The sequence below is a fragment of the Rhinoderma darwinii genome, chromosome 6 (genome assembly GCF_050947455.1).
Source record: "Rhinoderma darwinii isolate aRhiDar2 chromosome 6, aRhiDar2.hap1, whole genome shotgun sequence".
Lineage (NCBI taxonomy): Eukaryota > Metazoa > Chordata > Amphibia > Anura > Rhinodermatidae > Rhinoderma > Rhinoderma darwinii.
Window position 1 is genome coordinate 144,323,273 of NC_134692.1, and position 24,005 is coordinate 144,347,277.

General features: G+C 49.4%; 1 protein-coding gene and 1 long non-coding RNA gene across 3 annotated transcripts in view; one reads left to right on the forward strand and one right to left on the reverse strand.

Moving 5' to 3' along the window:
- The first annotated feature begins 8 nt into the window (after positions 1-8).
- Positions 9-17,884, forward strand: LOC142656058 (uncharacterized). The gene is made up of 4 exons (XR_012849584.1): positions 9-105; positions 612-787; positions 4,096-4,414; positions 16,910-17,884. It is a non-coding gene; the product is annotated as an uncharacterized LOC142656058 (long non-coding RNA).
- The window catches only part of TAOK2 (TAO kinase 2), a 30,424-nt gene continuing 8,764 nt past the window's right edge, over positions 2,346-24,005 (reverse strand). The window contains exons 5-20 of one of the 2 annotated variants that reach the window (XM_075830887.1): positions 19,980-20,025; positions 19,626-19,722; positions 17,713-17,826; positions 17,476-17,567; positions 16,507-16,600; positions 12,905-12,986; positions 12,614-12,781; positions 11,621-11,827; positions 11,159-11,287; positions 10,826-11,062; positions 9,773-9,901; positions 9,054-9,257; positions 8,717-8,956; positions 4,804-5,016; positions 4,205-4,387; positions 2,346-3,678 (exon numbers count right to left, since the gene is read on the reverse strand). In XM_075830887.1, the coding sequence (XP_075687002.1) occupies positions 3,148-3,678; positions 4,205-4,387; positions 4,804-5,016; positions 8,717-8,956; positions 9,054-9,257; positions 9,773-9,901; positions 10,826-11,062; positions 11,159-11,287; positions 11,621-11,827; positions 12,614-12,781; positions 12,905-12,986; positions 16,507-16,600; positions 17,476-17,567; positions 17,713-17,826; positions 19,626-19,722; positions 19,980-20,025 (2,766 nt within the window). In that variant the 3' untranslated portion in view covers positions 2,346-3,147. The other variant, XM_075830885.1, reaches the window with a different exon arrangement.

Consider the following 24,005-nt stretch of genomic DNA (forward strand, 5'->3'; position numbering starts at 1 on the left):
ACGTAGGACGTGGATTATTTAAACCCCCCCCCCCCCCCAAAAGCTGCGGAGAAATATTGGTGCTCAAGTTCCGGCCTTGTTACTTTTCTGCCTCAGAAGTCCCATGTAAATAAAACATTCTGCCATAGACTGTGCATTTTAACTCCTCACCATTTCCAAGCTCTGCTTGCAGTCAGTGAATAAGAATATTCTTGGTTTACATCCAGAGGCTGAAAACACCCTAACCTAATTGTTCTCACAGCTGAGGGTTTGTTGCAATGTTACACTCTAGACAATTTCTTTAGGATATTAACAGTCGGGACTCTAGACTGATACATTGTAACAAACTATCAGGACAGCAAGATTTGTGATACTGATCAATTAAATGGGATACAATTGTAGCAAACCCTCAGAAGTATTAGTCCAGGATGGGTATTTGCAGCCTCTGGCTGTAAACAGGCGTTTTACCACTTACTGAGAGCAAGCAGAGATGTTGACATGGTAAGTAATTGAAACAAAGTCTATTAGAAGGTTGCAGAACTTAATTATTCCACAATGAATCTTTTTTAACATAAAGCTGAAAATGTATTTTTAAGTTAACAAAATTTTCGTTTTTTTTATTTTATTCTTAGGCCCCGTTCACACAGAATGTTTTGCAGATCAGGCAGCGCCAAAAAACAGTGTGAACTAGCCCTTAAAAAGATCAAAAAACCTGCACTAATCCATTTTCTGATGTAGAGCACCAAATCCCCTGCATAGACAGTTAAGGGCCACTTCAGCAATCATCGGACTTTTGTGCGCTCACCAGGTAAGCGGCCGTACGTGATAGTGTGTATGGAGTGTGCCCTATGACAGGACAGCCTACTTATCATCCGTCTACGATGGGATATTCAAAACCCCAAAATCTGCAGCCGCCACTAGGTGGTGCTCACCGAGTACAGGTTTATTAACGAGTTCATTGGGCGCTGTATAAATGAGTATGCAGTGTGCTCCCTCTAGTGGTGGCTGCAGGCAGCAGAATGTGCTCATGTAACTCTATAGGAGCTGTATATATCTGTATGTAGTGAGCTCCCCCTAGTGGTGACTGCAGGCAGCATGTTATCATGTAACTCTATTAGAGCTGTATATATCTGTATGTAGTGAGCTCCCTCTAGTGGTGGCTGCAGGTAGCAGAATGGTATCATGTAACTCTATGGGAGCTGTATATATCTGTATGTAGTGAGCTCCCTCTAGTGGTGGCTGCAGGTAGCAGAATGGTATCATGTAACTCTATGGGAGCTGTATATATCTGTATGTAGTGAGCTCCCTCTAGTGGTGGCTGCAGGTAGCAGAATGGTATCATGTAACTCTATGGGAGCTGTATATATCTGTATGTAGTGAGCTCCCTCTAGTGGTGGCTGCAGGTAGCAGAATGGTATCATGTAACTCTATGGGAGCTGTATATATCTGTATGTAGTGAGCTACCTCTAGTGGTGGCTGCAAGCAGCAGAATGTGCTCATGTAACTCTATGGGAGCTGTATATATCTGTATGTAGTGAGCTCCCTCTAGTGGTGGCTGCAGGTAGCAGAATGTTATCATGTAACCCTATGGGAGATGTATATATCTGTATGTAGCGCGCTCCCTCTAGTGGTGGCTGCAGGCAGCAGAATGTTATCATGTAACTCTATTAGAGCTGTATATATCTGTATGTAGTGAGCTCCCTCTAATGGGGGCTGCAGCCAGATATAATTGTTTAATTTAAGGGTATGTGCACACACACTAATTACGTCCGTAATTGACGGACGTATTTCAGCCGCAAGTCCCGGACCGAACACAGTGCAGGGAGCCGGGCTCCTAGCATCATACTTATGTACGATGCTAGGAGTCCCTGCCTCTCTGCAGGACCACTGTCACGTACTGAAAACATGATTACAGCACGGGACAGTTGTCCTGCAGCATGGCAGGGACTCCTAGCATCGTACATAACTATGATGAGCCCGGCTCCCTGCACGGTGTTCGGTCTGGGACTTGCGGCCGAAATACGTCCGTCAATTACGGACGTAATTAGTGTGTGTGCACATACCCTAACTGTCTATGCAGGGGATTTGGAGCTCTGTATCAGAAAATCAAAGTTTTGACTACTGTGGCGAAAATAAATTAATCAGCACAGAATGTTAGACCTGTTCATGTTACTGCACACACAAACATGTATGTCCAAATTATCAAGTCGTAAGCAGCTCAGATGATCCTTTTAGCCCAAAAATACTCTGTGCTGCTGTTATGTACCTAAATAGGATGGATGGTCATATTTTCATATTCCCCTGTACAGAACAGGCACATTCCAACTCCCCCCCCCCCAAAGTTCCACACAACACGGACGCCAGTATCCATTCCAGTTTAATACTTTAATATCCAACATGTCATGTAATGTAAAGTCTCTGCAATTTCCTGAAATGCCCACAGCTCGAGCGGCGCCATCATCATCATCATCATCATCATCATCATCCCGCCTCATTCTCACCTCCCAAATAAAATAAAAATACAGAAACCGAGGCCTCGAGGCCCTAGACACCCCCGAAGGATATTAAGTATTTTTTTTATTTTTAATACATTCCTTAATAGCTTCTTTTTTTTATTTTTTACATTTTTTCTATTAAAAAAAGAAAAAAGTTTTTCAGGCATCCGATCTCTCGCACGCTCACGGTACACACAGACGCACAACCGCCCATCAGAACACCCAGTGACAACATTATTAAAATGATACAGCGACCGAACATAATAAAAGACTAAAAAAAAAAAAAAAAAATTATAATAATAATAATAATATATATATTTAGGCATTTTACCCAGTAAAGTGCTAGAAAAACAAGCCGTGTTTGATCTTCTACCACAGATGGGGTGAAATACGCGGGCAGCTTACGGAGAAAAATATGAACCAATTAGGAAAGATTGGGGTGGAGTTTTATGTACATGGGGTGTCACCCAACGCAGGGCGGGAAGGGCGTAAAGTCCTAGAGCACAGGAATGGAATCGAACCCCCAAAAAAAAAATCTGGAACTAGAGAACTTATGAGGGGTGAGAAGTTTGGATGTCAGAGAGGAGGGCGAGAGCCGCCATATTGTCATAATCACAGGTATATGTAAGGGGGGGGGGGGGGTTACTGAGGGGCCACAGGAGGGGCACCGGGTTCAGGAGTAGGATAGGTGGGAGCCATTAGAGAGCTGAGAGGTGACACTGGTGCTTCGGCTCAGCCCCGCCTCTGACGGTCCTCCGGGCGCCCCTCTCCTCATGGGTTGGGGGCTGTTACGCAATAGGAGGAGGCCGGCCCGGCCGCTGGAGGATGATGGTGAGGCTGAGGAGGAAGAAGAGGAGGAGGAAGAAGGCATGACCGAGGAGGAACCTGGCGGGTGCAGACCCCAAGCAGAAGAGGGAGGGGCTAGTAGTGTCGGTTGGCGCCATAGTTGAGGTGCCCCAGTATTCTGCACACCGTGACTCCAGTGTGAGCCGCTGCGGGGCACGGGACGGGAGGGCCAGCCAGGAGGTGGCGCTGGGTAGCCCTGATTAAACGCCTCGGCAGGAATTCCCGTCAGCGCCATGTTACTGAATCCTAATCGCATGCTCTCTGAGTCGAAGGCTTCGATCTCCCTGGCCTGGCGTTCCAGGAGGCTGCGGATCCGCTCCGAGCGTTCACTCTGCAGGGCCAGCATCTCCTCCTCTATCTGCAGGACCAACAAGAGAGACAACAGCATCAGGTCAAGAACACACACACCATCCGGCTCATACCCAGCCCCCCCATACAGTCCTTTATGAGGTACCCAGGACCTCCTGCAGACATCTTTCTGATACAGAGCTCAAAATTCCCAGTAGACTGCTAGTTACACAATATAATTGTGCTCCCTGCAGCCACCACTAGGGGGAGCTCACCATATAGGAATTTATACTGCCATTATTTACATCAATAATAATTCTTCAAAGAGCTCCCCCTAGTGGTGACTGCGGGCAACCAGAATTTATTGATAGTTAAACGTTCCCCGTGGTCAGTTTTAATGCCCACGGTGGTTGAGGTTAATAAATTTTATTCAGGTGGCCTAGGCTGGTGAAGGGGTTAATTGTTTTATTCCTGGTTTCCTCTTCAGCTCGTAAGAATTTACAGACCCTCCGAGATCAGGCGAAGCATCTGCCCCCCCCCCTCCCCAGATGCATGTATGGGCAGTCATCCCCCAACCCCACCCGCCTGGGACTCACCCTCTGCTCCAGCAGTGCCCGGCGGATAGAAACCCGTTGCTCCAGTTCTTTGATCTCGCGCTCGTGCTGCGCCTCCGTGTGGATCTTGATTTTGCTCTGATAGGCGTTCAGCAGTTCCAGTTCTTTCTGCAGCTGAATCCGCAGCTCCTGGTATTCCGACTCCTGGGTCTCGTCCAGCCGTAACTGAAGATACAAGAAGAACCCATCAAGGTATGAGCACCACAGAGTAGAGGGATATTCCTGGACCAGCACCCCCTGACAGTTCTCCCTGGCACCAAAATCACAGAACCTCCCCCCGTGCGGACACATGCGAGTACAAGATACCAAACAGGAATGCATAGAACCTTATCCACTAACATGTCCGCTGCAATGTGTAACACTCCAGCTGTTGTGACACCACAAGTCCCAGCACGCTATGGAAGTTACAGGATGTCACAGCTAAATAATGATTGATAAGCTTTGTATGTAGTTGGTCATGCGGCCTGCGGGTCTCCGCTGTCAAGTTCCAGCAGGCGGTTAAAAGGCATGCTGGGAGTTGTAGTCATTTCCCAACTGCTGGAGGTCAGATCCACCAGCAACAATCAGGAGTTGGGACGTACGGCTTGGGTGGAGAGCATCTCGTTGATGCTGTGGTCGTACTGCTCCGCCAGGATGGCCAGCTTGCGGGTCTGCTCGTCCTTCAGTCTCTTCAGGATGCTCTTGTGCTCGCTCTTGGGCGTGGTCTCCAGGAGATGGTTGCGCAGCGCCTTGTACTGCCGCGTCTGGATCTTGCACGTGTCTTGGAACTGACGCTTTATCTGCAGCTCCTTTGACTAGATAGAAATATATAGGGGAGGGGGGAGAGAGGGACAGATGTTGGGGGGGACAAACCCAATGCATGATGGGAGGACAGAGAAGAAAAGGAGAGAATAGGGACGAAGAGAAGACATAATCAATCCTTCCTGAGCGACCTGGGGGTCAACGTGCAGAAAAATCAGTGTCCCCTCCATGTCCCACTGACACCAATAACCCCAGACTATAGCCGGCAACATGGTTATTTTCAACTTCTGCAGGGCTCGGCCTAAACACTACATCTCCCACAATGCAGCACGGCAGGATATGCTCCATACACACACTGAACCACCAGGAGGCACCAGTGAGAAGGGACACTGCATTTTATTGCAGTGTCGGATGTAGCGGGCAGTTATATCCCGCATATATATGCCACGTGAAGCTGGAACCGCTGACAACGTGGAGGTTTAGTGTCGGCTATTATATTGGGGCAAAGATTGAAGCTGGGATTTGGGGGGGCGGGAGGGATCCCTCTTCACAATTTTACTGTATTTCTGTTCCTGACCTCTCCCGTATAATGCTATGCAGAGGGGCACTGTGGGAAGATTTCGTGTTTACACCTGGCACCTTGCAGTACTTTCAACCCCAACAACGCAATAGCGGCAGATTGCAGTGCATTATGGGATCCTTACTAAACCGTTAAGTGTAAAACAAAGCAGAGGTGACAGATTGCTAGTAGCAGCAGCAAAATTGTGAATGCAGCTCTGGAAGTGACTGGAGTATAAGAATTGTGAATGCAGCTCTGGTTAGGAATAGCCTTCGATGTAAAGCGCTTTAGGAGAACGTAAAGTGACGGCCTCAACTCTGCCATCTCCTCCTAATATAGGACAATACTGGATTTGACACCTCTGTGCAGATCTGTTAGGCGGCCATGACTGAGGCGTGAATGCGATCACCATTACAAACGTGGCACCAGGGATAATACGGATAGCTATATTTACAGAATGGGTTAAACTGAGCGTTACTGGTCTGATATTGAAACAGGGTCCATGGGTCAGAGGTCACTGGGTGCCCATAAAATAAACTCTAAGCCCCACCGGCCGCTCCAGAGGAGCCACGTGGCGCCATTAGCCTTTTCTCTGCCTATAAGACACAGCCTTTGACCACATAGATCGTTCCGCACCCCGAGCATGACGACAAATGGTTTATGATGAAAAGAAATGACACAAACTGGATGAGTTTCAGTTCCGGTTTATTACAAACAAAACACAACGAAAAAATAAGAACACAAAAAAAGGAACATAAAATGACTTATTTACACTGGAGGGGAATCGAACAAAAATATGGAGGAATATATATATAAATGTAGGAATTAATAAATAGGTTTAACCCCTTGCTGCCTGCACAGCAGCAAAGGGGTTAAACATTAAATATATATTTTGTGTTGGGAAAAAAAAAAAAAAACACTGAACGGTCAGCAGTATTTTTTTTTCTTACAATATGGAAGGGGAGGAAATAAATAATAAAACAAAAAAAAAAGTATACAGAAATTTTACGATCAAATTAAAAAAAGGGCGACAAGCACAAAAAGGGTGTTTTGTTTTGTTCTGTTTTTTTTTTTCCTTTTCATCCTGAGTTTGGGGGAAGGCTGGTCTCAGGCACAGAAAGGGCTAATGGGCTTCTCCCCAGCTGACTACAACCTGAAGAGCATGAACCCACATATAACATGGCACCCTGACCGCTGAAGGACAAAAACCTGGACACGTAATACACACAACAGCCACTGGGTGTCACTAAAAGCATCGACTGCACAAAGCAATGGTGTGCAATACACACAACAGCCACAAGATGTCACCAGCAGCAAAAAACACCGTCCAGTCCTTACACATGGCCCTGCGCCCCCTGCAACCAGGACGGAGCTCCAACTTGCAGCTAAATTCGAAAATTCACGTCTCTCCGGCCTCTATGGAACTACAAGCCCCAGCCGATAACTAAAGCTGGGACTTCTAGCTCCGCAACAGCAAGGAAATCAACTTGTATCACTACTGAACATACAGCGAGTGGACGTTAACCCCACATGAGCCACACAAGACACAGGGGCCCCGTTTGGATACAGCCTTGAAATATTACAGTACTGACCGTAGGAATGGAAGAAGACAGGGGTATGCAATTGTTAACCTCTTCCCTGCCAAAGACCAGCGTGAGCCCTCGAAAAAAAAAAAAAAAAAAACACACAAGAAAACAAAACAGTACCCTTCATGGCGCCCCCTAGTGGTTTGATCCCGTAATACAGTCCTAATAAAGTTCATTACATGGAAATGACGCCTCCCAACTAGACGGTGCTCCTATTTAGGATTTGCCGGGATAATTGTATTTAGTGGAAGGTGAAGCATCAGCCGGCTCATGAGGCATTTATACTGCCACCTACTGGGCAATTAGTGCAGCAAAGATGCGTAGGGGCATTTAAGTTTTTTGTGCAAAATAAAATCTGATTTTTTAACAAGTAAAATAGTGCAAACCACTGGCGGCGAGCTGCGCTGATTACAGACAATACTGGGCATCATTTCCACGTAACCGTTCATGCAATAAGGCACTTTACAGCGGTGATGAGGCGCGGCGGACGACTCAGCGCCACGGTACTACAGGGTTTGTTCGCTTGGCTGTGCCGGCCCTTCCCACCGCCCTCCCCATGAGGAGTCCCTGCTGCTCCCTGCGCTGCGCAGCCTCCCTCCCCCTCCGTCTCTGCTCTCGGCTCATCAATCTCGGAATCCGGCTGGGTTTTTCCTCCCTTAAGAGCCTCATTTTGGTCAAGTACAGAAGAGCCACAGGGGGGAGGACTGTGCAGAGCCGGCGGACGCCCCGGGTTAGGCCACTATTTAGTGTCTTTGCTATCTGGGAAGGGGCCCTCTTAAGCATCTGCCACCACGAGGGCTTGTTGCTGCCGTTCCCTGTAGCAAGCACGGGTATCCGGCTCCGGTAACCGCCTTTGTACGTTTTTGGGAAGAGGTAGAATAGTCCGCCCTCCCCCGCAGCCCCGCAGCGCTGGAGAACCCTGAATAGAGGCTTAGGCAGGCGTAGTAATGCCCGGAGCCACAGCTTGCGAGCTCTTTTCGGCCAACCTTTAAGCCACTGGCCAGCGGGCCTACCCAAGGAACCAGCGGCCAGAAAGATGGAGAGGAAAACCCCCGGTGATGTGAAAACTCCCACGGATATGGCTAGAACCGGCACGTAATACAACCGAAGTCTATAACTCATTGCCAGCGCAGCCAATGCCCCCCAGCTCTGAGCCAGCAACATGAAGGTGGCGGAGCTGAGAGTGAAGACCCAGCACAGCAGAATGTAACCGCAGAGGAGACTCGCTCCAAGGGTCTCTAGGGCCACCAGCACAGAATCTAGAAGAGGTCCCGATCTCCATAGGGTAAGGAGGGCCAGCAGCAGGGGCAGCAGTGACCAGGGACAGACGGGTCGGGAGGCTGCCAGGAGAGTCAGTGCACCGCAGAGGGCATGACTGGGCAGTGAGGAGGAAACCGGTGAAGCTGCTGGACGGAGAGGAACCTCCGGCTCCGGCACCCAGGCAGAAGAGAGCTCAAAGTAAGGAGCATCCTGGTCTAGACAGCCGTCGGCCGCACTGCGCTCTACAGTTACCCCTAAATCTGAGGCCTCCTCATCCTCAGAGCTGCAGAGGCTGAAAGTGCCTCCCTCTGCCCCCTCCTCCTCCTCCTCCTCCTCCCCAGGCCTTACTTTGAGGCTCTTGGGCTGCTGCCGGACTTCAGCGGCGTGTTTCTGCCGTAGTTCCTGCTCTCGACGCTTGTTGTACTCCAGCTGGTTGCCCAGCTCGGTCTGATGCTGCAGGCGGATGAGCTCGCTGCGGGTGTGCTGCAGCAGCTGCAGGTGCCGAAACTCCAGCTCTTGGGTGCACTCGTGCTGCCGCAGAAGCATCGCACATTCCAAGTCCCGCTGGGTTTGCTTCTTGTTCAGCTCCTGGGAGAGAAAATAAAGGGGTCATTGTTCTACCGCACCAAATCACTCACCCGCCGAGGTCTCACGGACCTCATCCCCATGACCCGCGCGCCCTCACCTCTCTCAGAAGGTCCTGATCCAGGTTGTGCCGTGCCAGAAGCATCTTGCGCTTGTATTGCCGACACTGGAGCTCAAAGTATTGGCGCTGCCGACGTAACAGATTGGCCTCTTCCTCGGCCTGGTAGTGCTGCATACTCTCCTTCTGGCGGAGCAGCCATTCCTGCTTCTCACGCTTCGGGGTGCTCTGGTTTTCCTGCAGCTCCTGCGAGTAAAACACCAACAAAGTCAGACGCCAGCGCTCAAGAACAGAACAAGTCATGATGTACAACACTCGACTAATTCAGCACCAGAACGGCCGGTGAAGGATCATCAGACCAACCGTCATTCCCACCATGGACACAAATTAAAATGGCCCTTCAGGACGACAAGTCACTCGGCAATGGGGTTCCATTATCTAGGACTTTACAGGAGTGAAGATGGAGGTAGATCGTTACAGGGGTGCAGGATTGTCTCACCCTCGGACCGCGCCTCTCTCACCCTCGGACCGCGCCTCTCTCACCCTCGGACCGCGCCTCTCTCACCCTCGGACCGCGCCTCTCTCACCCTCGGACCGCGCCTCTCTCACCCTCGGACCGCGCCTCTCTCACCCTCGGACCGCGCCTCTCTCACCCTCGGACCGCGCCTCTCTCACCCTCGGACCGCGCCTCTCTCACCCTCGGACCGCGCCTCTCTCACCCTCGGACCGCGCCTCTCTCACCCTCGGACCGCCTCTCTCACCTCCTTTAGCTGCTCCTTGCGGATCTTGTACTGCCGTTTCTGGCTCTCCAGCAGGTTTGTCAGCTCCTTCTTCTGCTGGCCCAAGATATGCTGCTGAAACTTCTTCTCTTCCGTTAGGGCAGCCTTACCCTAGCAATTAAAGATTGTGTTACTGATATAATATCCATCCAACTCCGACATCACCCACACAGGGGACAGGGTCACCCCACTAGCAACCAATCCTGAAGAAGAATGTTCAATCTCTGGGGTGATGCTTTCCCCATTCCTCTGTGATTTTACGCTCTCCGCCGATGTCCAAAGATAACCGTGATGACCATCCCCCACCACAAGTCATGCAACATAGCGGCACGTGAGGACGTAATACAAGCGCCCTCCGCTGGCAGGGAATATACGTTTCCACTTCCAGCTCTGCTTAATTATTAGACCCCCCTCGCTCATAATGGAGGTCTTTTTGATAACATATTCGGGAGTTGCTATATATGCATTTCCAAAATATGCAAGCGCAGGTTCATCTTCGACCCACCAAAAGGTTCCGGCACTTTGTGGCCCCAGGCACCCGACCGTAGGTTTTATTCGTAATTATGGATAATCTGCAGAGCCATTCATTTCTATAGGCCTTACTGTATCTTTACCGATGTGTTTCCGGGCCATAGAAATGATCCTCAAAATATAGAACATGTCATATTCTTGTCCGCAATTGCGGCCTGGACCTGCCCATAGAAGTCTACGGGCGCATGCAAAATTGCCGACGGCTACGGATGCCAATCCGTAACTGTAGACGCATTGCTATGTAATTGACAGGAGATTCCGCAAGAAAATGGCGCCTGAGCGATCACATGAGCTTTGCAAGAGGTTGGGACCGGTTGGTGACATTTGTAGCCCTTTTTTTTGCAGATCCGTATTTGCGGACAGCGTGCCAGATATGCGGGTGACCTGCGGATAACGATGGGTCTGGGCAGTAAAAAACAACGGTCGTGTGCACGAGGCCTAAAACTCGAGTTGCCCGATCCTCATCAATCACGGTCTCAAAACAGACAGCAAATCGGACTCTACCTCCTTCTCAAAGATGGCCTGGTGCTTCTTGCCCAGCTTATCAGTCTCGGCAGAAAAGTTGCTCCTGTGCGCTTCAAGCTCCTTATCCAGACGCTGCTGGTGCTCGTCCAGCTCGGATTTCAGCTTGTTCTCCAGGGCCATGAGCTGCTTCTGGTGCTGCCGGCGCATGCGCTTGTACCCAGACATCTGTTCCCGTAGTGCCGAGTCCTGCTCATGTTCCTGGATCTGCCGCGTCACCTAAAGAAAAGATCAGATCGAGAAGAAAAATAGGAAACGTGACGAAAACATCAAGCAGTGTCATAGAAACGAGCCCCGCGACAGAGGGACCCTCACCAGCGAGGCCGTGCGGATAGTGGCAAAGTGGTCCCTGTTGCGGCAATATGCCCGTCTCCGAGCGGCTGAGGACGACTGCTGAGCCTCCATCTCCGGCTGGTACGGATCATCGTATATGTTGTCGTGAGTCTGGTGAGAAAATCAAATACAAGAATATGAAGGGAGCCGGGCGTGTAGGTGGAAATGTGAGGAGGTTATAACACACACTACGGAACATGAAGAAAAGAAAACAAGTCCGTCCAGTATCGGGACTAGAGAGGACGGTCTCTATCTGTGGTGACGTCATCACGCGGCAATATCCCACACCGCGGCTGCCTCATTGCCAAAAGCATCGCACTGCCCCATGTTTGGTTGTGGTTGGGGGATTCACTGTTTGTAGACGGAACAGCCCAGAACGGCGGCGGGTCATTCAGCCACTCAAGCTGCGGATTAATAGCTGGAAACACCAGAGAAGACACTTACCGGCAGCCGGTGGATGACGGAGCTGTTGGAGGTCACCGTGTGCTCGCCCTCCTGCATCATGGCCATCTCGCCGCTGTCATCGGAGGCGTCGGCCAGGCTGTTCACCGAGCTGCTTTGACTGCTGGCACTGATGGACATGCTGGGCACGGACTGGCTGCTCTCCATGCTGGTTATTGTTCCTGTGCAGTGGAGAAACTGCTCCGACTCCTAGAAGAGAAGAAAGATGATGTGAGGTCAGATACTCCCTACCCACGGAGTACCGCCACCAGCACGTATAGAAACAATATGTAGACTAAGCCATAAAGGTGCCATCACATGGTGGTGCATGAGGAGTCTACGTGGCCCAGTGCCACGTGACGGATATTGTACGAGGTTACAAGGATTCAGCTTTATACTGGAGCGAGGGGCTAGTTCTCTGCTGGTCTCCTGGTGTAGAGACATGTAACATTCTGCAGTCACCTCTTAACTGTCCCATCTAATGTCTGTATTATTGGGTTCATCTTCACTGAATAGGAGCCACAAAACAGAATGTTACAGGGTTAATATCCTTAGGTCAGGCCATCAATATCAGATCGCTGGGGGTCCGACTCCAGACAACTGACGGATTAGCTCTCTGAAGGCAACGTGTCCCCGCCGTTATTTACCAGGCACAGCGACATATATTTGGTTGCGGCTGTGCCTGGTACTCGCAGCGACTGCAGGTCAATCCCATTAAAATAAATAGGAATGAGCTGCAATACCAGGAAGTCACAACACGTGTCTACAGCCCAGTGCCCAACAATGCAAGGGGCACGGCGCCCGCTGTAGTTCCGCAGCCCCTTTAGTGACCCCCACCGATCTGATATTAATAGCTAATCCCAAGGATAGGCCATCAATATTACAGTCCGAGAAACCCCCTTTAATTCCTAAAGACCAAAACCCTTTCCCTCGTTTACAGCGATAGTCTGTGCCAGCAGATACAGTGTCCGGGCACCGACGTCACCCTGTCCTCACCTCCTCCTCCTCAGTGGTCTCTGTGTTAGGCCCATTCTGGGTGTCCTGGAATAGGATCTTCTTCATCTTGCGGTATTGCAGGTTGTCGAGCTCCCTCACTGCATCTTTTGTGCGCTGGATCAGTTCCATGATTACGGTTTGTGGCCTTTCCCTTTGCAAGAATCGGTGCTAGAATGAAGAGCACACAGATCTAGAGTAAGAGACGGAGAACCTGCCAGAAAATATCGGATATCTCCGGCAGGAACGGTCGGCACAGCAGACTGGAGAACGTCACGGAATTCTTCTACTGACCTTAAGCAGAACGTCAGAACTTGGTCTGTCCTGGGGAATCTTCTGAAGACACGAATCCACAAAATTCCGGAAATATTCAGACCTGCAGGAAGGGGAGAATTTAGTTCCAGCACATACGAAGATACCAAGAGAACAAAGGAAAACAAGCGACACTTAAAGATGGCGTAAAGACAACCCGTGCGTCCACGAGCCAGAATGTAGAGTCGCTCTGACGGACCCGAACCATCCATGTAATACATGGACAGTCATTCATCTGAAGAGCCGCCATGTAATACAAGGACAGTCATTCATCTGAAGAGCCGCCATGTAATACAAGGACAGTCATTCATCTGAAGAGCCGCCATGTAATACATGGACAGTCATTCATCTGAAGAGCCGCCATGTAATACAAGGACAGTCATTCATCTGAAGAGCCGCCGTGTAATACATGGACAGTCATTCATCTGAAGAGCCGCCGTGTAATACATGGACAGTCATTCATCTGAAGAGCCGCCGTGTAATACATGGACAGTCATTCATCTGAAGAGCCGCCATGTAATACATGGACAGTCATTCATCTGAAGAGCCGCCGTGTAATACAAGGACAGTCATTCATCTGAAGAGCCGCCATGTAATACATTGACAGTCATTCATCTGAAGAGCCGCCGTGTAATACAAGGACAGTCATTCATCTGAAGAGCCGCCGTGTAATACAAGGACAGTCATTCATCTGAAGAGCCGCCGTGTAATACAAGGACAGTCATTCATCTGAAGAGCCGCCATGTAATACAAGGACAGTCATTCATCTGAAGAGCCGCCATGTAATACAAGGACAGTCATTCATCTGAAGAGCCGCCATGTAATACAAGGACAGTCATTCATCTGAAGAGCCGCCATGTAATACATGGACAGTCATTCATCTGAAGAGCCGCCGTGTAATACATGGACAGTCATTCATCTGAAGAGCCGCCATGTAACACAAGGACAGTCATTCATCTGAAGAGCCGCCATGTAATACAAGGACAGTCATTCATCTGAAGAGCCGCCATGTAATACAAGGACAGTCATTCATCTGAAGAGCCGCCATGTAATACAAGGACAGTCATTCATCTGAAGAGCCGCCATGTAATACATGGACAGTCATTCATCTGAAGAGCCGCCGTGTAATACATGGACAGTCATTCATCTGAAGAGCCGCCATGTAATACAAGGACAGTCATTCATCTGAAGAGCCGCCATGTAATACAAGGACAGTCATTCATCTGAAGAGCCGCCATGTAATACATGGACAGTCATTCATCTGAAGAGCCACCGTGTAATACAAGGACAGTCATTCATCTGAAGAGCCGCCGTGTAATACAAGGACAGTCATTCATCTGAAGAGCCGCCATGTAATACATTTACAGTCATTCATCTGAAGAGCCGCCGTGTAATACAAGGACAGTCATTCATCTGAAGAGCCGCCGTGTAATACAAGGACAGTCATTCATCTGAAGAGCCGCCATGTAATACAAGGACAGTCATTCATCTGAAGAGCCGCCATGTAATACAAGGACAGTCATTCATCTGAAGAGCCGCCATGTAATACATGGACAGTCATTCATCTGAAGAGCCGCCATGTAATATTCATGGACAGTCATTCATCTGAAGAGCCGCCATGTAATACATGGACAGTCATTCATCTGAAGAGCCGCCGTGTAATACATGGACAGTCATTCATCTGAAGAGCCGCCATGTAATACAAGGACAGTCATTCATCTGAAGAGCCGCCATGTAATACAAGGACAGTCATTCATCTGAAGAGCCGCCATGTAATACAAGGACAGTCATTCATCTGAAGAGCCGCCGTGTAATACAAGGACAGTCATTCATCTGAAGAGCCGCCATGTAATACATTGACAGTCATTCATCTGAAGAGCCGCCGTGTAATACAAGGACAGTCATTCATCTGAAGAGCCGCCGTGTAATACAAGGACAGTCATTCATCTGAAGAGCCGCCATGTAATACAAGGACAGTCATTCATCTGAAGAGCCGCCATGTAATACAAGGACAGTCATTCATCTGAAGAGCCGCCATGTAATACAAGGACAGTCATTCATCTGAAGAGCCGCCATGTAATACAAGGACAGTCATTCATCTGAAGAGCCGCCGTGTAATACAAGGACAGTCATTCATCTGAAGAGCCGCCATGTAATACATTGACAGTCATTCATCATAAGAGCCGCCATGTAATACAAGGACAGTCATTCATCTGAAGAGCCGCCATGTAATACAAGGACAGTCATTCATCTGAAGAGCCGCCATGTAATACAAGGACAGTCATTCATCTGAAGAGCCGCCATGTAATACAAGGACAGTCATTCATCTGAAGAGCCGCCATGTAATACAAGGACAGTCATTCATCTGAAGAGCCGCCATGTAATACAAGGACAGTCATTCATCTGAAGAGCCGCCATGTAATACATGGACAGTCATTCATCTGAAGAGCCGCCATGTAATACATGGACAGTCATTCATCTGAAGAGCCGCCATGTAATACATGGACAGTCATTCATCTGAAGAGCCGCCATGTAATACATGGACAGTCATTCATCTGAAGAGCCGCCGTGTAATACATGGACAGTCATTCATCTGAAGAGCCGCCATGTAATACAAGGACAGTCATTCATCATAAGAGCCGCCGTGTAATACAAGGACAGTCATTCATCTGAAGAGCCGCCATGTAATACAAGGACAGTCATTCATCTGAAGAGCCGCCATGTAATACAAGGACAGTCATTAGTCTGAAGAGCCGCCATGTAATACAAGGACAGTCATTCATCTGAAGAGCCGCCGTGTAATACAAGGACAGTCATTCATCTGAAGAGCCGCCATGTGATACAAGGACAGTCATTCATCTGAAGAGCCGCCATGTAATACATTGACAGTCATTCATCATAAGAGCCGCCGTGTAATACAAGGACAGTCATTCATCTGAAGAGCCGCCATGTAATACAAGGACAGTCATTCATCTGAAGAGCCGCCATGTAATACATGGACAGTCATTCATCTGAAGAGCCGCCATGTAATACAAGGACAGTCATTCATCTGAAGAGCCGCCATGTAATACAAGGACAGTCATTCATCTGAAGAGCCGCCATGTAATACATGGACAGTCATTCATCTGAAGAGCCGCCATGTAATACATGGACAGTCATTCATCTGAAGAGCCGCCATGTAATACATGGACAGTCATTCATCTGAAGAGCCGCCGTGTAATACATGGACAGTCATTCATCTGAAGAGCCGCCATGTAATACTACATGTCCCTGTAGTGGCTGCTGCGGGGGGGAATGCCTGGCTGTCCGCAGGGGATTTTGCCGGGGGTCTCGGGAGCCGCCTCATCGGTGACAGGATTGGTCTGCGACGACATGATTCCTCCAACCATCTGGTTACAGAGATTCACTGTGAAAACCTATAAACTGTATCCAGACTAGGAAATGTAATATTTAGGTAAAGTTAGAGACGGGAGCTCCAGCCTAGACGAGCTTTACACTGGTATAGAAGGACCGGGTGGGCACCCTGTTCTAGGATATGTGACTGGAGGGCACATAGAGGGGTGCCGGGCGGGTGCAGTACTCACCAGTGATTGGACTGCAGGACAGGAGACTCATTCTGAGCTATGTGGTATAAGGCACTCATAGCATTCATATTAAACAGCGGGGGTTTCCTCTCAGCTGCAGTGAAAGAAAAATACAAATAGTCATCAATAATTAACATCAATTAAGTGTTTTTCTGCTATAATCGTAAATGGTTGTTCAGGACTAGAAGAACTTGGATGTTTCCTCCCAAAAAGACAGCGCCTCACCGGTCCCTGGGTGGTGTCGAGTATTGTCACTTCGCTTTATTGAAGTGAATGGTGCTGAGCTGCAATACCCTACACAACCCGTGGACAGGTGAGGCGCTGTTTTAAGAAGGCGGCCATGTTTTTCTAATCCTGAACTCCTTTAAGTTATTCTAAATGTCTCAATTTTCCATCTCTGCAGTTATTTCCTCTGCTGCTGATTTCTAAGGGAACCAAAAGGAGAAGAAGCAAGCTACTTCCTCCCTCACTGACCTCAACATTATAGGTCACAAATGAGGCTGCCCGTCTGACAGTTAAATAAACATTTGGTCAGTGAGACCAGATTAGGTTTCACTTTGTACAGGTAGAGAAGACATCGGGCATGTCTCTGCGAAAAGATAGTGATGGGAGGGCCCTCATCTGTGACTGACTGCGCTGGAGACAACTTGGGTGACGCAGAAAAGTCAATATGGCTGACAGAAGTCTAGATTGGAGATGGACGGTGACCGGTTCTATTTAAAAAGGACAGTTCACGTTTTTTACCCCGTGCGCACAGGCGATCAACATGTGATGTGGCCCGGGGGGGACAGAACAGCCGTCTTTTGTTACTAGTCCGGCTCCCAGATTGGTTTTGTCCCAAATTTCATGAGCAATAACTGTCAAGGCGTCTGCACATAATATCTGCCCTACGCGGACACCAACAACGCAGGTGGACAAACATCTGACATATGGAAGACAGCGGGATGTGCGGAATACCTAACCACTCACCTAACTCAATGCTTGTGATCCCAAGGGACCACACGTCCACCTTTCCATCATACTGCCCCTCGTCCATGGCCAGAATCACCTCCGGAGCCATCCTGAAGAGCAAATAAAACACACGAGTGTCACGGTATAGGACGAATCCTGCAGAGGAACTTGTCCCAGACCTTCCTTATACTCTACACTATGAGTCCAGCTGAGGAGGGGGATCATGTGCCCACGAGAAGACTAGAAATTACTCACCAGTACGGAGTTCCCACAAAGGAATTAGCTGGAGCCACTATGGAAGCAGAGCCAAAATCCCCCAACTTCACCAGCCCGGGCTCTGTCAGGAGGATATTTCCAGCCTTCACATCTCTGCAAGGGAAAGACCAGATTCTATGAGAAGGTGTCAAAGTAATTAAATGCATGACAAAGAGGGAATCAAAGTGTACAGGGGAGGTATGTCTCCTAACGGTTACCAATAACCAGAATAGTGAGTGCAGCTCTGGAGTATAATACAGTATATAACTCAGGATCAGTACAGGATAAGTAATGTAATGTATTTACACATTGTCTCCACCAGCAGAATAGTGAGTGCAGCTCTGGAGTATAATACAGGATATAACTCAGGATCAGTACAGGATAAGTAATGTATGTACACAGTGACACCACCAGCAGAATAGTGAGTGCAGCTCTGGAGTATAATACAGGATGTAACTCCTCAGGATCAGTACAGGATAAGTAATGTAATGTATGTACACAGTGACTCCATCAGCAGAATAGTGAGTGCAGCTCTGGAGTATAATACAGGATATAACTCAGGATCAGTACAGGATAAGTAATGTAATGTATGTACACAGTGACTCCACCAGCAGAATAGTGAGTGCAGCTCTGGAGTATAATACAGGATATAACTCAGGATCAGTACAGGATAAGTAATGTATGTACACAGTGACACCACCAGCAGAATAGTGAGTGCAGCTCTGGAGTATAATACAGGATATAACTCAGGATCAGTACAGGATAAGTAATGTATGTACACAGTGACTCCACCAGCAGAATAGTGAGTGCAGCTCTGGAGTATAATACAGGATGTAACTCAGGATCAGTACAGGATAAGTAATGCAATGTATGTACACAGTGATTCCACCAGCAGAATAGTGAGTGCAGCTCTGGAGTATAATACAGGATGTAACTCCGGATCAGTACAGGATAAGTAATGTAATGTATATACACAGTGACTCCACCAGCAGAATAGTGGGTGCAGCTCTGGAGTATAATACAGGATATAACTCAGGATCAGTACAGGATAAGTAATGTAATGTATGTACACAGTGACTCCACCAGCAGAATAGTGAGTGCAGCTCTGGAGTATAATACAGGATGTAACTCAGGATCAGTACAGGATAAGTAATGTAATGTATGTACACAGTGACTCCACCAGCAGAATAGTGAGTGCAGCTCTGGAGTATAATACAGGATGTAACTCCGGATCAGTACAGGATAAGTAATGTAATGTATGTACAGTGACTCCACCAGCAGAATAGTGAGTGCAGCTCTGGAGTATAATACAGGATGTAACTCAGGATCAGTACAGGATAAGTAATGTAATGTATGTACACAGTGTCTCCACCAGCAGAATAGTGAGTGCAGCTCTGGAGTATAATACAGGATGTAACTCCGGGTCAGTACAGGATAAGTAATGTAATGTATGTACACAGTGACTCCACCAGCAGAATAGTGAGTGCAGCTCTGGAGTGTAATACAGGATATAACTCAGGATCAGTACAGGATAAGTGATGTAATGTATGTACACAGTGACTCCCCCAGCAGAATAGTGAGTGCAGCTCTGGAGTATAATACAGGATATAACTCAGGATCAGTACAGGATAAGTAATGTATGTACACAGTGACTCCACCAGCAGAATAGTGAGTGCAGCTTTGGAGTATAATACAGGATGTAACTCAGGATCAGTACAGGATAAGTAATGTAATGTATGTACACAGTGACTCCACCAGCAGAATAGTGAGTGCAGCTCTGGAGTATAATACAGGATGTAACTCAGGATCAGTAATGTAATGTATGTACACAGTGACTCCACCAGCAGAAGTGAGTACAGCTCTGGAGTAGAATTATTCTATATAAGAGGTTGACATAGGCTTTAACCACTTACCTATGGATCATGTTGTGAGTATGGAGGTAGGCCAGTCCTTGGAGTGCACCATGGGTAATAGCAGCAATCTCCACCTCCTGGAGGGGTTTCTTATGTACTATATACAAAAATGGAGAAAGCAGCGGTCATCCGATTGTCCTTTATTAAACAATTACAAGAGCTGGGAATTGTTTCCAGACAGAAAACCTATGGAGAGTCTTATAAGAGACAGAACAGTAAGTGAAGGAGGTGAAGAGTTTGAAGCTCGTCTTCTATAAAGAAAACACTGGGAGTGATTGTACAGGTAAATACATGGACGACAGGTGGAGCATAGAATTCATTCCCCAGTAATCTCCAGCACGAGGCAACACTCACCCTCCAGGAGGTCGGAAGCGGATCCCAGGCAGTACTCCATCACCAGCTGAACCGCGCCGTCCACGAGGGACAAAAATTAACATCTTTATGAGAGTTACGTCCGGAGAATAGACAGACATTTACAGGAAAACACGGCTTATACTTATTTATTATGTTGCAATAACCAGGATCTGAATATCCCTTCCCATGTCATTACCAGCTCTGCTGCTGAACAAAACACAGTCTAAGGCTGGGTTCACACGAGCACATTAACGTCCGTAATGGACGGACGTATTTTGGCCGGAAGTCCCGGACCGAACTCAGTGCAGGGAGCCGGGATCCTAGCATCCTAGTTATGTACGACGCTAGGTGTCCCTGCCTCGCTGCGGGACAACTGTTCCATAATGTAATCATGATTAGAGTACGGGACAGAAGTTCCACGCAGAGGCAGGGACACCTAGCGTCATATAGAACTATGATGCTAGGAGCCCGGCTCCCTGCACTGTGTTCGGTCCGGGACTTCCGGCCAAAATACGTCCGTCCATTACGGACGTTAATGTGCTCGTGTGAACCCAGCCATATACATAGATTGGTGGATGTAGAGGAAGAAAGTGAGTACAAGACGGGGCAGAGGCCGGGTACAAGGGAAGAGAGGGGAGGGGAGAGGAGACAGGGCAGAGGCCGGGTACAAGGGAAGAGAGGGGAGAGGAGACGGGGCAGAGGCCGCGTACAAGGGAAGAGAGGGGAGAGGAGACGGGGCAGAGGCCGGGTACAAGGGAAGAGAGGGGAGAGGAGACGGGGCAGAGGCCGGGTACAAGGGAAGAGAGGGGAGAGGAGACGGGGCAGAGGCCGGGTACAAGGGAAGAGAGGGGAGAGGAGACGGGGCAGAGGCCGGGTACAAGGGAAGAGAGGGGAGAGGAGACGGGGCAGAGGCCGGGTACAAGGGAAGAGAGGGGAGAGGAGACGGGGCAGAGGCCGGGTACAAGGGAAGAGAGGGGAGAGGAGACGGGGCAGAGGCCGGGTACAAGGGAAGAGAGGGGAGAGGAGACGGGGCAGAGGCCGGGTACAAGGGAAGAGAGGGGAGAGGAGACGGGGCAGAGGCCGGGTACAAGGGAAGAGAGGGGAGAGGAGACGGGGCAGAGGCCGGGTACAAGGGAAGAGAGGGGAGAGGAGACGGGGCAGAGGCCGGGTACAAGGGAAGAGAGGGGAGAGGAGACGGGGCAGAGGCCGGGTACAAGGGAAGAGAGGGGAGAGGAGACGGGGCAGAGGCCGGGTACAAGGGAAGAGAGGGGAGAGGAGACGGGGCAGAGGCCGGGTACAAGGGAAGAGAGGGGAGAGGAGACGGGGCAGAGGCCGGGTACAAGGGAAGAGAGGGGAGAGGAGACGGGGCAGAGGCCGGGTACAAGGGAAGAGAGGGGAGAGGAGACGGGGCAGAGGCCGGGTACAAGGGAAGAGAGGGGAGAGGAGACGGGGCAGAGGCCGGGTACAAGGGAAGAGAGGGGAGAGGAGACGGGGCAGAGGCCGGGTACAAGGGAAGAGAGGGGAGAGGAGACGGGGCAGAGGCCGGGTACAAGGGAAGAGAGGGGAGAGGAGACGGGGCAGAGGCCGGGTACAAGGGAAGAGAGGGGAGAGGAGACGGGGCAGAGGCCGGGTACAAGGGAAGAGAGGGGAGAGGAGACGGGGCAGAGGCCGGGTACAAGGGAAGAGAGGGGAGAGGAGACGGGGCAGAGGCCGGGTACAAGGGAAGAGAGGGGAGAGGAGACGGGGCAGAGGCCGGGTACAAGGGAAGAGAGGGGAGAGGAGACGGGGCAGAGGCCGGGTACAAGGGAAGAGAGGGGAGAGGAGACGGGGCAGAGGCCGGGTACAAGGGAAGAGAGGGGAGAAGAGACGGGGCAGAGGCCGGGTACAAGGGGAGAGAGGGGAGAGGAGACGGGGCAGAGGCCGGGTACAAGGGGAGAGAGGGGAGAGGAGACGGGGCAGAGGCCGGGTACAAGGGGAGAGAGGGGAGAGGAGACGGGGCAGAGGCCGGGTACAAGGGGAGAGAGGGGAGAGGAGACGGGGCAGAGGCCGGGTACAAGGGAAGAGAGGGGAGAGGAGACGGGGCAGAGGCCGGGTACAAGGGAAGAGAGGGGAGAGGAGACGGGGCAGAGGCCGGGTACAAGGGAAGAGAGGGGAGAGGAGACGGGGCAGAGGCCGGGTACAAGGGAAGAGAGGGGAGAGGAGACGGGGCAGAGGCCGGGTACAAGGGAAGAGAGGGGAGAGGAGACGGGGCAGAGCACCAGGCAGGGTTAGGGGTTAATAAAAGGCAGCAGAGGCCAGTGTTATTCTCGGGGGCACAGGCGCACACTAGGGCAGAGGAAGAGGGGGTGTTTGGCAGTGACGCGGGCAGCCGGCAGGGGGCTATTGTGTTGGCTTTTTCTGTACACACCGTGTGCTGCGCTGCTGCCTCCCACACACAGCACTCGGCTCCGCTTTACATGTGCGAGAGGCTCTGCAGACACGACTGTATGAGCGCAGAGATCAGATAATGATCTTCATACTGTGGGTGACGTGTAGAGAACATGGAGTCATCAGATGCAGCGCCAGCGGGTACGAGACATTAAACCTGAATATCTGAACCCATTATTTCTATTGATGATCCTTCATTAAGTCTTCCGAACCTTCCACTTGGAGCAGCGATGACACGACTGAAGCTACAGCTCATTCCGGATGTAGTGAAATTCCAATAATCCAGCACTCAATGGTCTGGAAAGCTGCTAATGCGGCTGTGTAGGCCCTAGACCCATCCCCCGCATCACAACCCACAATACTGGAATGTGGGGACCGCTTATGGGCCCTCAGGAGGTCGGCACAGGCACGTTGGACTGGATGGGGCCTCACAGCAGTGGCTTTACCAGCAGCAATAGGGCAAGTGTATGAATGTACGGGGTATGTAGTGTGGTCTAAACTTGTAATCAGTGGGAACATCCGATAATCGGGCACCTTTGTATCCCTAAAGGGTTACGGATCACTGGAATTTTGCAGTATTTGAGAAAACGCAGCTGACTGCAAAATACAATTACAGAAAAGGGGAAAGACAAAAAAGGACAAATGCCGGCAAGATGGAGGAGACCGAAACCAAGAACACCGGACAAGATGAAACACGTGAGCGCAGCTCTGGAGTATAATACAGGATATAACTCAGGATCAGTACAGGATAAGTAATGTAATGTATATACACAGTGACTCCAACAGCAGAATAGTGAGTGCAGCTCTGGAGTATAATACAGGATGTAACTCAGGATCAGTACAGGATAAGTAATGTATATAAACAGTGACTCCACCAGCAGAATAGTGAGTGCAGCTCTGGAGTATAATACAGGATGTAACTCAGGATCAGTACAGGATAAGTAATGTATATAAACAGTGACTCCACCAGCAGAATAGTGAGTGCAGCTCTGGAGTATAATACAGGATATAACTCAGGATCAGTACAGGATAAGTAATGTAATGTATGTACACAGTGACTCCACCAGCAGAATAGTGAGTGCAGCTCTGGAGTATAATACAGGATGTAACTCAGGATCAGTACAGGATAAGTAATGTATGTACACAGTGACTCCACCAGCAGAATAGTGAGTGCAGCTCTGGAGTATAATACAGGATGTAACTCAGGATCAGTACAGGATAAGTAATGTAATGTATGTACACAGTGACTCCACCAGCAGAATAGTGAGTGCAGCTCTGGAGTATAATACAGGATATAACTCAGGATCAGTACAGGATAAGTAATGTAATGTATGTACACAGTGACTCCACCAGCAGAATAGTGAGTGCAGCTCTGGAGTATAATACAGGATTTAACTCAGGATCAGTACAGGATAAGTAATGTAATGTATGTACACAGTGACTCCACCAGCAGAATAGTGAGTGCAGCTCTGGAGTATAATACTGGATATAACTCAGGATCAGTACAGGATAAGTAATGTAATGTATGTACACAGTGACTCCACCAGCAGAATAGTGAGTGCAGCTCTGGAGTATAATACAGGATGTAACTCAGGATCA